The 13,475-nt window shown below is 37.1% G+C and overlaps 1 protein-coding gene across 9 annotated transcripts in view; it reads right to left on the bottom strand.

Moving 5' to 3' along the window:
- Window positions 1-421: 421 nt before the first annotated feature.
- prdm16 (PR domain containing 16) overlaps window positions 422-13,475 on the bottom strand; it is a 256,289-nt gene continuing 243,235 nt past the window's right edge. For 8 of the 9 annotated variants that reach the window (XM_051904337.1, XM_051904338.1, XM_051904342.1 and 5 more), the window contains 4 exons: window positions 13,076-13,247; window positions 7,262-7,483; window positions 4,859-5,030; window positions 422-3,851 (listed from right to left, as the gene is read on the bottom strand). In XM_051904337.1, the coding sequence (XP_051760297.1) occupies window positions 3,717-3,851; window positions 4,859-5,030; window positions 7,262-7,483; window positions 13,076-13,247 (701 nt within the window). In that variant the 3' untranslated portion in view covers window positions 422-3,716. The remainder of the gene's footprint in view (window positions 3,852-4,858; window positions 5,031-7,261; window positions 7,484-13,075; window positions 13,248-13,475) is intronic. The other variant, XM_051904344.1, reaches the window with a different exon arrangement.

Raw genomic sequence — 13,475 nt, 5'->3', positions numbered from 1 at the left:
TCTCCATTTAAACACCTATTTGCCACTTGTCTGTCACCTGATGGAGTTTGGGTTCCTTGCCGCTGTCGCCTTTGGCTTGCTTAGTTGGGGACACTTGACATTTGACTTGACATTTGATATTCAACAGTGCTTTGATCTGCCTGCATTGACACTATTCTTTAAGAGCTGCTGTGCAGCCAAATAATGTACCAGTTATCAATGTAAAGCTGCTTTGACACAATCTACATTGTAAAAAGCGCTACATAAATAAAGGTGACTTGACTTGACGTCACATCCCTTAAATGTGAATTTATTCAAATTCTTCAAAGTAGCCATTGTTTGCCTAGATTTCAGCTCTGCACACTGTGGGCATTTTCTCAACCCACTGTCATCCTCATGGACCAATACATCTACAGGATTTAGGAAAAAAACAGCATTCATATAAAAAGCACACAGGTTTTTATTGCATATCAATTTCATGTATAAATTCTTCATAGCATTGGAAAGATTACATTTGGTATACATATCTATTCTACAGAATTAACATCAGAATCATGTCTTTTCCATGAAATTGCTCTAAAGTACATCTTCAGTAATCACAAGCATCAAAAAAGAACTTCAGAATTTTCAGTATTATTCTACAATCCTTAAATTTTGTCATTATTTCTCTCCCACAAGCATATTGTTCAGTTCAATAACCATCTGCCCATAGTATTTAAGGCAGTAAACAGGACTTAAAGTCAAACCTACTAACCTAACCACATGTACAATAAGTGCATCTACAAATTCATTATTTTTTTTTTTATTATTTTTTCTTTTTAATTTAAGATACACATTTCACAAATGGACACCATTATGACCTCTAAAACACAAGTCATGCACAATATTTTTAATAAACATAACAGAAGCAATATACAACTCATATCCAAATGAAACAAGCACCATCTATTTTCAAACCCATGTTTAAAATGAACTTTCGGACATCTCAATGTCATTTTTTTGAAATACTATACACTTTTTTTCTTTTTTTTCTTTTTAGAGAAACCACATTATCTATGGTTTTTGAAATGATACGTTTGTTTGCAATGTAACAGTGGGCCAAGGAGATCTGCATTGTTCATTTTTTGACCATTTTCCATGATGATTTTAACAGTGTGGGTCAATCTCTTCACCTACAGCGCTTGCTAAGTACAGTAGTATGTGACATGACTTCATACTCATAATTCCATTACATCCCTAGAAATCCTATGCATCCCACAGGCTTTTTACTCAAGGATTTGAGTAAATTATATAGTGAGGAGATACAGTATGAAACCTGGTAGTATATTCCAATACAACACTGCTGCAAGTTTTTAAACAGCACATTATCAAGCAGATTCCCTGTGATAGGCCAGTCAAATCCATCTTGTTTGGTCTGTGTTCGAAGTGACACCCGAACATTACTAATTTTCAAAACCGACAAGCTCTTCTGGCAATGCTTGGATATTCTTTGCTGTTTTATTCAAAAGCATCTAACAAAAATGCCTGTTTGACCCATGAGTTAAAGTGCTTGTTAAAACCAGCCTTGCTTAGAAAAATTTCATTAAAATCAGTACTAAGATAAGAGCTCACATGTAAAGGAAAGTATGAACTAGGCAGACATGGGTACGTGTTAGGCAGACAGGGGTGCGCTCGGTTTAAGTGCTGATTCCAGAGAACGTAGAGTCAAGAAGTGAGGAGAGGAAGTAAAGGTATGAAATCCTGACCAAAAAGACAATTCAATCAAGAGAAGGTAACTTTATGAAGAGGTTTGACTCATAACCTACATATTAAATCTACTCTACACATTCATGATATGCATTCAGCTGTTTACGATTCATTCGCTGGCTTCACAGTTCAGAGAAGTTGGATAAGGACTCATGTGTATTCATGGATCTCTCAGAAACCTCTACGCTCTTGTGAACATTAAATGTTGCTGCTTACCATTTGATCACAATCCCATTGTAGCCCTCTCCATTACGGTGTCTCTTTTGGGATGAAAACAGTATTAAGAATTTGAATTATGTAGAATTTTATATGATATTTAGGACCAGCTGACAAACAAATGGGACATAGGAAACATGCGATTTGAACCCAGAGATACACTGTCGACCCATTTTTTTTTTTTATGAAGATGTTTGACTGTGAGTGATAAAATGTGTAAAAATGTCAAAATATAATGCCCCTGTATTTGAGTTACCTGATATTTTAATTACATTTTTTTTTTTTTTTAATCTCGCAGTGCCTACATTTCTAAATGGTTGAACAGATGCATCATAAACAAGGCTTCATGATTATGTGCTCATAAAAGAAACACAGTCTTTTGTAATTCAGATTTTGGCAACTTTCTTTTCTACAAAGAGCTTGAACAATTCTGAATTTCCATGATATTTCAGTAATTTCATTCCTTCAAAAGAGTGGGTAAAACATTTTTTCTTCATTTTTTTCATTAATCAAAAAGAAAAATCAAACAAAAATAAATAAAAGACAAACACTCATCAATGTAAGTAGCAACAACAGAGGAAAAAAAAAGTACTAACAGTGGAGGCGACCACTTGGGAAAGAAATGATTGTCAAAGAAAAGGGGGTTATTTGGCACACAACACTCTCTACTACCAACTGTTAACTTAGTTTGTACATCATACAACATTATTGTACAAATTTGGTCCTTCACTAAAGAATTATATTAACATTTAAGCACAGATGTGCTCAAAAAGAAACAATACTGTTTACCGAGGAACAAATCACATAGAAAAAAAAAAAAATCATAATATTACTGAATTCAAGAAGAAGGAGAAAAGATTTTCCAATTGCCCCACTGGAGAATAATTTAACTCTTAAAAACAAATTTTCAGTTGGGACTAAAGGCCTGTATACAGCTAAAATACTTACCATAACAACAATAATTACAATGATGATGATGCTATACACATGAACAACCGTGCTGCGTGATATATCATATGAAGTTTCGTCTGCTTTTATCCGACTGTTGAGCAGCCGAACAAAAATCACAAAGGTTTCCCAGTGACTTCCAGCATAGACTTTTTGAGCCAGTCGCTTGCAAACTGCGGTCAGCCTTGGGGGGAAAGTTAGCATGCTAGTTGTGGGCTAGACTTAAGTGCTTCTATTGCCATTGGAAATCAATGTTGATGTCTACATTAATGATCTACTGTAAGACTTCGGTTGTGAGTTAATATAAAGGAAACCTTGGTACAGTGCTGTAGAAAATCAACTTGAGAATGGAATGCTGTGTAGAAACGGTTAAAATCTCCAGTTGAAGAAACACATCAACTACCCTGTCCACTCAACCCGGCCTGGGCTTCTCCGAGAACATGGTAAAAAACCCTTGAGAGCAGTCTCTGTGAAATGCATATAATTGAAAATGAGGTGGAGAGGTGATTTTAGAGTCATTCAAATGCATCGTCCCCTCTTGATTCAGCTGCTGAGGAGAGAACATCACTATAGTGGCTAGTTGCAGACAGGAAAGATACTATGGCTGGGATTCGATGATTTCATTCTTGCTCTTATGCTGTGTAATAAAACTCTCCCATCTATGATTGGTTCCTGTGTCTGTTTCGCTCAACAGTACGTTCTCCTCCTTATGCGCATAGTGGTGGTTCATCTACTGTGGCATTGCTGGTCTTCATGTTGGTCTCTTCTCCCATCTCCTCCTTTCTCCCTCCATCTCTTCTGATCTCTCTTTTGTCTTGTTCTTGTTCTCAGATGTTGTTGAGGGGGTGAAAGGAGCTCGTTTCCGACGGCCCTCCTCCCATGTTGAGCCAGGCATCCAAGGAGTTCTGGGAGGATGAATGCAGATTTGCGTTCTCAGACAGAGAGAGCATCATTGCATAAGCCTAGATGAAGAAAACAAGGAAAGTTTAATCCAAAACCAGAGCCAAAACACACATCATCTTTTATCTATTGTCATTCCAAATCCGTGTGCTGTTATTTTCAGCTGCTTATTGAATACTCAAAAAAAAAATTGTTCCAAAAAATAACAGCATGTGGGTTTGAAACACCACATCACGTTTTGGGAAATATTATAATGCAATCTAAACTATAAATTTTTTACATGACATAATATCAATTAGATATAAATCCTATAAATATAATTAGGGATTCCAAATCAGATATTTTCCTGCCGATAAACAACATTAAAGGAAAACCATTAATTGCGTTCACACATATAAGACATGTAACAACTCCACATGAAATGTTGAGACCAGAAGACAATTTAAAGTTAGATATACAAGGCAATGATACAGAAAGCTAATAGTGTTAGTTATGTTAATGTCATTCAGTTAATATTCATGTATCAATGTTGAAAATTGAAAATACTATTTATAAAACAAAATAAAAATGACAAATGTTAAGTAGTTTTATTACAACATCTTTTTCTGCATGGGCTATTGCAGTAATTCCCAACTTTTAGTCTAACCCCTATAACTAACCTTAACCCATTTTATCTTTATTATAAAATGGGTTATATATATATATATGGTATATATATATATATATATATATATATATATATAAGAAAAAAAATTGTTATAATTGTTAATTAAACTTTTACCTAAACTGTCAGATATTTAATATCTACTTGACTACTCCAAACATACTTTAATTTACTTTTTTTTTTATTTTCGTTTTCCAGTGGATTTTCTGACAAAGTCTACCATAAAACCCCTGGTTGGGAAACCCTAGAATAAGACAAAATTTGAAGAAAAAACAAACAAAAAAAAAAAAAACTGTGTCCATATTCATAAGATGCTCTTTAATTCTCAGTCCTTCTCTCGATGTAATGAGAAGATTTGGGCTCATGGCATAGTAGAAGCTCTCTGGAGCAGGTACAGTCACATACCTGTGTTTTAGCCTGCCTGAAAAGTGTTTCTTTCAGCGCCTCCGACTCTACCGAGGTGCTAAAAATGTCTTTAATGTCATAGGGCTCCTCGCCAGCCTTATGGAATTCCAGGCCTTTGGGGAAACCAGCCAGAGGTTCCAGATCTAATAGGCCTGCATCCTCCTCAATACACCTGTACCGGGAAGGGGAGGGGGAAAGGGCCAGGGGTGTGGAGAGGGGAGGGGACCCTCAGTTAGCCCAAAAACTTAAATCTAAATATTGGAACTGGATGCATTTGAGGAGCATGCAGTGGATGAGATGGTGACGGGACATGAAAAATATAGGTGGTCATCACACTAGCGGATGAAAGCACAAAACAAATGGACACAGCTTTGGTGTCAAGAACTCTGTCCATCTCTCTGTCCATGCAGAATTAAACAAGATGCTGGGAAACACTGAATAAGTCTGCCTTGCTTTTGAATACAATATGCCATAAAATATTGATCATTGAAACATTTAGATGCCAGTGGCATTCCAACAGCAATACTGTTCAAGATGAGAACAGCGAAAGAGTGAAGAGGAACTGGACGCTTCAAATTCCATAATTCTATGGAAATGTATGGGTGCAAAATTGCAAGAAAGCAGCAAACTGTTAAACTGACCATTTTTCTTTGTTTTGGCAAACCAAAGTTTCAATGATTAAACACGCGTGTACTGACAGATGACTAGTTGCTGATTAGTTGTATTAGTTATTGTAAGAGGACTGACAGACAATGAGGCATCACAGTGGCAAACACTATGGGAAACAATGAATAGACATTCAACAACAACATCTAAAAGTTACAATGGGTCATATCGGCCAGTGTTACACTGACACTCTGTTCCTCAATCTGGTGAGTTGCCTTGCTGTCTACGTATGCAGTTAAAAGGCAGCATACAAACTGAATTGATTTCAAACATTCAACATTGGGTATAATTTTGCTGGCTACCTTCTGGAACAGGCTTTCCCCCATTGTAAGTGTTACTATACAGCTCACTGGGTTTTGGAACAGAGCTATAGCATTGTAGGCCCATTGTTCATTTATTACAGTAAATTTTCATTCTCTGCAATTTCTGATCTTCTTAAATGAACACTCAACCAAAACCAATTTCTTTTCGCATTATAAAAATGTAAATTTAGTTACATTTACAACTGGAGTTAAACAATATGCGCTTTTTTAGGATAATTTTGAATATTTTTAAGTTTTGAATAATTAAGATTTTTATGTTTTTGAGTACCAAGTACCAAGGCTGCATTTATTTGATCAAAGATACAATAAAAACAGTAATATTGTGAGATATTATTATTACTTATTTAAAATAACTTTTATACTGTAATATATTTCAAAATGTAATGTACTCCAGTGATGCAAAGCTGAATTTTCAGCATCATTACTCCAGTCTTCAGTGTCATATGATCCTTCAGAAATCATTCTAATATGCTGATTTGGTACTCAGTTATTGTTGGTGCTCAATTATTAACAATGGATCTTATTGTTATTCATGTTAAAAATCGTTTTTGTTGCTTAAAGGGATAGTTAAAATCTGTCAAAAATTAAAATCTGTCATCATTTACTCCCCCTCAAGTTGTCCCAAACTTGCATACATTTCTTTGATCAGCTGAACACAAAGGAAGATATTTGGAAGAATGTTTGTAACCAAGCAGATCTCGCCCCCCACTGACTATCATAGTAGGAAAAAAATACTATGGCAGTCAATGAGGGGGGTGAGATCTGCTTGGTTACAAACATTCTTCCAAATTTCTTCCTTTGTGTTCCACAGAACAAAGAAATTTTGGAACAACTTGAGGGGGAGTAAATGATGACAGAATTTTCATTTTTGGGTGAATTATCCTTTTAATATTTTTGTGGAAACGGTGATACTTTTTTTTTCTCAGGATGTCAGTAGAAAATGTCCAATGAACAGCATTTATTTGAAAAAAAAAACAAAACAAAAAAAAAAAAAAACTTTTGTAACATTATAAATGTCTTCACTGTCACTTTTGATCAATTTAATGTGCCCTTGCCAAATAAAATGATTAATTTATTGTAATAAATGATATAGATTACACTATTCATACTTCATACCACTCTCTTAAAGTTAACATGAGATCAAAATCAACCTGCTTAATGTTTCTGGTCTTATTAGAAATATTTCATCAATGCATTTACTCCAAACAAACAAAAATAGTAATTACTTGCACCAAATTTCATTTTTGCTAATGTCACAAAGGCATCATATTGCAGTAAAAAGGATCAAAAAGGCTTAATCATACCAACTGTAAGATCTACATTTTCGCATCTTTAAAAAAATGAGTGTTCATTTAAGTGAGAGTGGCTCTATTTAGGCTTTTCTTAAAAAAACAGACAGATGTGTTTTGCTGACCTGCGCGTGTGTTCGTAAGACATAGGGAGAGGGGTTGGTTCCTCATCCTCGTCGTAAGTGCCCTGCACCATAGTGGCGGGAGAGGCCGTCTCGTCCTGCGACTTTTCTGTCAACGAGCCCTCCTCATCTTCATCATCCCCCTCCATCTCCTCTTCCTCCTCCTCCAGTTTGGAGGCAGCATGAGTGTGACTCTGAGGATGCTCTTCTTCTGTCAGCTCTGACCTGTAATGCCAAACAGTCGTCAATTAGTTTTACATATGACCATTTTCATTGTCTTTTTGATGCTTTGTATTCAACAGGCTGATTTTACTACTGTACCTTTAACATGTCTACATGCAAATGACCTCTGGTTTTACTGGCTAAGCTCTTTGCAAACAAAATGAGTAAAAATACCTATTTGAATACTTTGATTTTGAATACAAAATTTTTGTTGATATGTAAACAGGGAAAGTCATATGCCATTGCGCAGCAAAAAAAAAAAAGTGTGTGTATATATATATATATATATATATATATATATATATATATATTAGTATTTTTTTAAATCAGTGTTTTTGCCATGATTTCCAGTAATAATAATAAAAAAAAAAATACACATCCAAATCCTGTTTTCAGATAATCAGAAGTTTGTTTCCTCATGTAAATGTATATTGTTTTAAAGGGATAGTTCACCCAAAAATGAAAATGATGTCATCATTTACTCACCCTCAAGTTGTTCCAAACCTGTATGAGTTTCTTTGTTTTGTTGAACACAAAAGAAGACATTTTGAAGAATGTTGGTAACCAGACAGTTGACAGTAGCCAATGACTTCCATAGTATTTTCTTTTCCTACAATGGAAGTCAGTGGCTACCGTCAACTGTCTGATTAACACTCTTCAAAATATCTTCTTTTGTGTTCAGCAGAAGAAAGAAACTCATACAGGTTTGGAACAACTTGGGGGTAAGTAAATGATGACAAATTTTCATTTTTGGGTGAACTACCCTTTGAAGGATACTTAGATATTGTACTGAAAAACAGAACCAAAACCATGCTTTTGGAAATGAATGAATGGAAATAATTTTTGCAGTGTGATTTCTGATTCTGAATGACCCATTTTTCAGTTTAAATTCCATAAATTGTGTGGGTGGATGGGCAAGGGAGCTTTGCAATGTAAATGTTATGTTCATATGACTACATAGTACATCAAACTGTTTTATTTCAAAAAGAATAATAGTTTTCCACATGAAATATCCCCTTTAAAATATTCAATTCTTACAATGGCCATATTTTTGGAGTGAAACAGTATCCCTAGCACAAGGACGGCTCCTGTTTTATGTCTTTTGTCTGCATTTCAGTGCTTATTTTTTCATGTTCAAAGCTATCATCTTGCTTTTTCCCCATCCAAGTTTCTACCAACTTGAAAAACCTTTCAATTTGAACAGGAACAGGAACACACACACACACACACACACACACACACACACACACAAAATGTGTTTGCATATTTTGGGAATTCCTGTACATATCCCTGTAGTACTGAAATGTCACCAGATTTCTAATGGCCACTGGCGATGAGTTTTTATGTCTTCGGGAAATGGCTATGACATGTACTGACACCTCCCCAAAATATCAGATAAAAAAATAAACTATTTTCACCCTGAGAGTCCATTGCGGTAATTCTCTCATCATAATCTGACTGCCAAATATCAGTGCTATGCTGGTCTCTGGGTTGTCATCCATCATTTTGGATTGGTCAGTAATTCCCCTGCCTGGCCCGAGCTCGAAAACACAGATCCACGAATGACAAACACACAGGTTTTGCAATTAATGACAGACGTTTCTTGCGAGCGTGGCAATGATGAATTGGCTAATTTCGGAGAGGCGAGACAGAGCGCGCTAGACAGGTCAGGAGCAATCATCATGGTTTGTCTCATTGCCACCAAGTTCCAGAGAAAACGGTTGTTCTGCAAAGCAGCTATCAGCACCGCGCCGTTCCACTACCACTCTTTTTCCAAACGTTTCAGCTCATGATGTCATTGCGCAAACCCCTCCAAAGTCGTTTTTACTTCAGCGCTCTGAAACAAACTTCTATTAAGGCAGACGAATGTCGAGTGCACTGTGGGGGGGGGGGGGGGGGGGGGGGGGGGGGGGATTTCGTAAGGTGGGTGGTTAAGCTATGTGAGGTGTAGACTTACCAAATGAAAAAAAAAAAAGGAACAAGAAGAACTGCTTGTTTCCCATTTTCCATCATGCTTAAATATCCCATAATCAAATTTGCCCTGGCCTGAGAGAAAGTCCATGCCACGTGGGAGACAGCAGCGGTCCTGCCACAGACCTGCGCTTTGTCTCTCAGTCTAAACATGTCAGAGCGCTGTTTGCGTTAGCTGCAAGGGAGGGGGGCTCCGTCAATGCAGCGCACAGATAAATGTCTCAGTCTGAGGGTCCCCTGATAGGGCTAAACCTGCAGCCCCCTAAAGACTGACAGTCAAACTCAGACAGACCAGCCACACACAATTTGAAACACCATTAACCCAGCTGCAGGTAAACCCCAATCATGCCTCTCTGTATATTAAGAAGAGAACAGATCACATCTTTTTCCACTGCCATTCATGGAGGAAGAGAAAGGAAGAGTACCTAAATTTCTCATTCATGGCTTGTTAGACTTAATGGAGCTCTTCATTGCGGTATTGACTTTGTCTCTCCTTAGGGGTAAAAAAAACAAAAAAAAAACTTTAGTTTAGGGTCCAATTCTCACTATTAATTAGTTGCTTATTAGCATGCATATTACTAGGATATTGGCTGTTTATTAGTGCTCATAAAGCACATATTAATGCCTAAGGGGCTGTTCACACAGAACGCGTTTTTCTATTCCAATGCGCTACTTTTCCATTGTTTTTCTATGTCAACATGCGCTGGAAGGACGTGTATGACCGTTGCACTCGCATATCTTGCAGCGCCTCACACATTTTAAGACGCTGTACCAAGTAAAAAGAATTTCAACTTTTACACGCAACACCGCTCATCAATGTCAGTTCCAAAACAGTGGACCAATCAGAAGAACTCGGAGGCAGGGCAAGCGTTGCAAGCTTCTGTTTACAGTAGCAAGTTGGCGTTGCAACTGTTTTATTTGTTCGCTATTGCCGTTATTGCATCACGTCTCAAAATCGCATCTCGAGACCCTCGCGTTCTGCGCTGCGCTTTTTTAATAACCTCGTTCTATGTGAACGAGAGCTTATTCTGCCTGAACATATTCTATATCCCTTCATCCTACCCAATTCCTAAACTTAACAACGACCTTACTAACTATTAGTAAGCAGTAATTAGGAGTTTGTTGAGGCAAAGGTCATAGTTAAAGGAACACTCCACTTTTTTTGAAAATAGGCTCATCTGATTAGATCAATCTGATTAGACCGTTAGCATCTCGCTCAAAAATGACCAAAGAGTTTAGATATTTTTCCTATTTAAAACTTGACTCTTCTGTAGTTACATTGTGTACTAAGACCGACGGAAAATGAAAAGTTGCGATTTTCTAGGCCGATATGGCTAGGAACTATACTCTCATTGCGGCGTAATAATCAAGGAACTTTGCTGCCGTACCATGGGTGCAGCAGGCGCAATGATATTACGCAGCGTCTCTCACAAATGTCTCAATGGTTGCAAAGCACCCTCCCTGTGCAAGCAGGGGGTCACAGGCGCTGCGTAATATCATTGCGCCTGCTGCACCCATGGTACAGCATTTTCCGTCGGTCTTAGTACACGATGTAACTACAGAAGAGTCAAGTTTTAAATAGGAAAAATATCGAAACTCTTTGGTCATTTTTGAGCGAGATGCTAACGGTCTAATCAGATTCAATGAACTATGCTAAGCTATGCTAAAAGTGGTACCGCCAGACCCGGAGATCGGCTGAATGGATTCGCAAAAATGTGTTCTGTATGAACAGCTCCTTTAAGCTATAAATTTAATTTGAATAGTATGATACAGACGATGTCATGTCTCATTTGGGTATTAACTTTGTCTCAGATGTTACTCATAAAATTCCTTAGTAATAGCAGAAATAAAAATGGACTTAAATGTGTCAGCTGTTGACACAGTAAGCATTTTATTTATTTAAATATGCTGTATAAAACTATACTATACAGTAACTGTCAAATTAGTTTGGATAGCATAGCTCATTTAATGCATTTCTCAGTTATGTCTCATTTAAGTCTCAACTGTCTCCAAATAAAAACAAAAATGTTGAGACAAATGTTGTATTTTTTTATAAAATAATTTGGATAGCATAGCTCAGATGAGTGTTCTCAGTTATGTCTCATTTGACTATCAATGAATGTTTCTCTGAAAATTCCTTATGAGAAAAACAAATGTGATCTAATGACAATTGTTGTTGCCAATGAGACAATTGTATTTGTCTATTAAATTATTTTGAATAGCGTAGCTCAGATGGGTGTTCTCAGTTATGTCTCATTTGACTATCAACTACTGTATATCTTTATTGTTTCTCAAAAAATTCCTTTGGAAAAATATAAATAGGGTCAAATGAGATGATTGTTGTATTTATTTAAAAAATTCATTTGGACAGGATAGCTCAGACGAATGTTCTCAGTTACATCTCATTTGAGTATCAACCATGTCTTGAAGTTTCTTTGAAAAAGCCTTGTGAGAAATACAAATAGGGTCAAATGAGACAGTTGCTGCCATTCAGCTTGTATGGAGCAATAAAGCGATAAAGTGTATAATTTAGCTCAGATAATTGAGTTCTCATTTATGTCTCACTTGAGAGAGTTTTTCTGAAACTCTAGAAGAGGCAAATGTGAGACTTTTTTTCAGGACAACAACCTAAAAAGTAGGAGACTACCAAATTCTCCATTTTGTCTGCTTCTAGTCTAATTGCTTTATAAGAGAAACAAATGAGATATTACATGTTGTATTATTTCCTACAGAGTAAAAAAGACAGAAGAAGAAATTAAAAGCAGAAAAAAAGTTCCACCATGAATGCAGACTGGCTGCACAAGAGTGACAGAAAACGAGAGAGAAACAGGCAAACGTCATGAAATAAGATGCATGAGCGCATAGGGGAATATTGCAGCTGCCTGTCCACTTGAAGCGGGTGTTTCTGTGAGGCCGATTTGCAGGGAGACAAAACAGAGCACTTATTTGAATTACAGATATTAAAATGCCAGGCCTGCTTGTACGAGTCAGGACAGGACTATTGATCCCAGATGGCAGTGTGAGGTTTCAGTCCGTGGCAGAGCTTTTAAGTGATGAGGTAGACGCATGGAGTGTGGAGGAACCGGCAAAATTGAGGAGGACCATTACACGTCTAAGAAAGAACTCGTGTATTTGGCCATGTATCTGTTCGTACACATTTGTCTGCATGAATCAAACTCCACAGCACCTAAACCAAAATCTGAAGCAACGTGAACCTGGCCACACACCGGCAGGCGTGCTGACGGTTCATGAATTTGGCAGTAATGAGCTTTTGTTTGGTGTTTTCATAAGGCGATGGAATGTGCTCCCTGATGTGTATCTGGCTGTGCTTAATGCAGAACAGAACTCAACAAGGTGAAATGACTCATTGAGATGTCCCGTTCCTCTGCCCACTGAAGGCAAAGTCTGTAATGGGTGCCGCTACACACACACGCACACACACACACACACACACACACAATGCTGGTGGGAGTGAAGCAGTACCACAGTCCTCAACTAGAGGGCAGACTGTAACTTCAGGACCAAGCGTGTCTGATTCTATACAGTAGGTTATGCGGTCTGTTGCCATAGTTTCAAAACATATTCTGTCCATGTGTGTGTTTGTGCATGCGTGCAAGCTCGTACCTTTTCTCCGAGGAGCTACAGGCCTGGTTCAGCTCACTATTGGAGATGAAGTTCCTAATCTCTGAGAAATACGAGTCCTCCTTCTCATCCAAAAGTGCATGATTGTCAGACTCAGAGTTCGGTGAGGAAATATTTGTTCCTAAATTGGAGAGGATCCCAGACTGCTGACTCACTACAATAAATAAGCAGATAAGTAGACAAATTAATAAATAAGGTAAATATCTAAACATATGCAGCCTTAAAACTACAGTTGCATGTGCTCTTGCCAGATATTTTAGCACTAATCACCTCCTAATAAATAAGATAAAATCATGAAAAAAAAGTAGTAATATGATTTCAGGTAATCTTTCAATTGGATTATTTACCTCAACTGTTATGTTAAAATAGAAAATGACTATTA

The sequence above is a fragment of the Ctenopharyngodon idella genome, chromosome 8 (assembly GCF_019924925.1).
Source record: "Ctenopharyngodon idella isolate HZGC_01 chromosome 8, HZGC01, whole genome shotgun sequence".
Taxonomy (NCBI): Eukaryota; Metazoa; Chordata; class Actinopteri; order Cypriniformes; family Xenocyprididae; genus Ctenopharyngodon; species Ctenopharyngodon idella.
The sequence above is the reverse complement of the archived record's forward strand: the minus strand, read 5'-3'. Positions and strand labels throughout refer to the sequence as shown.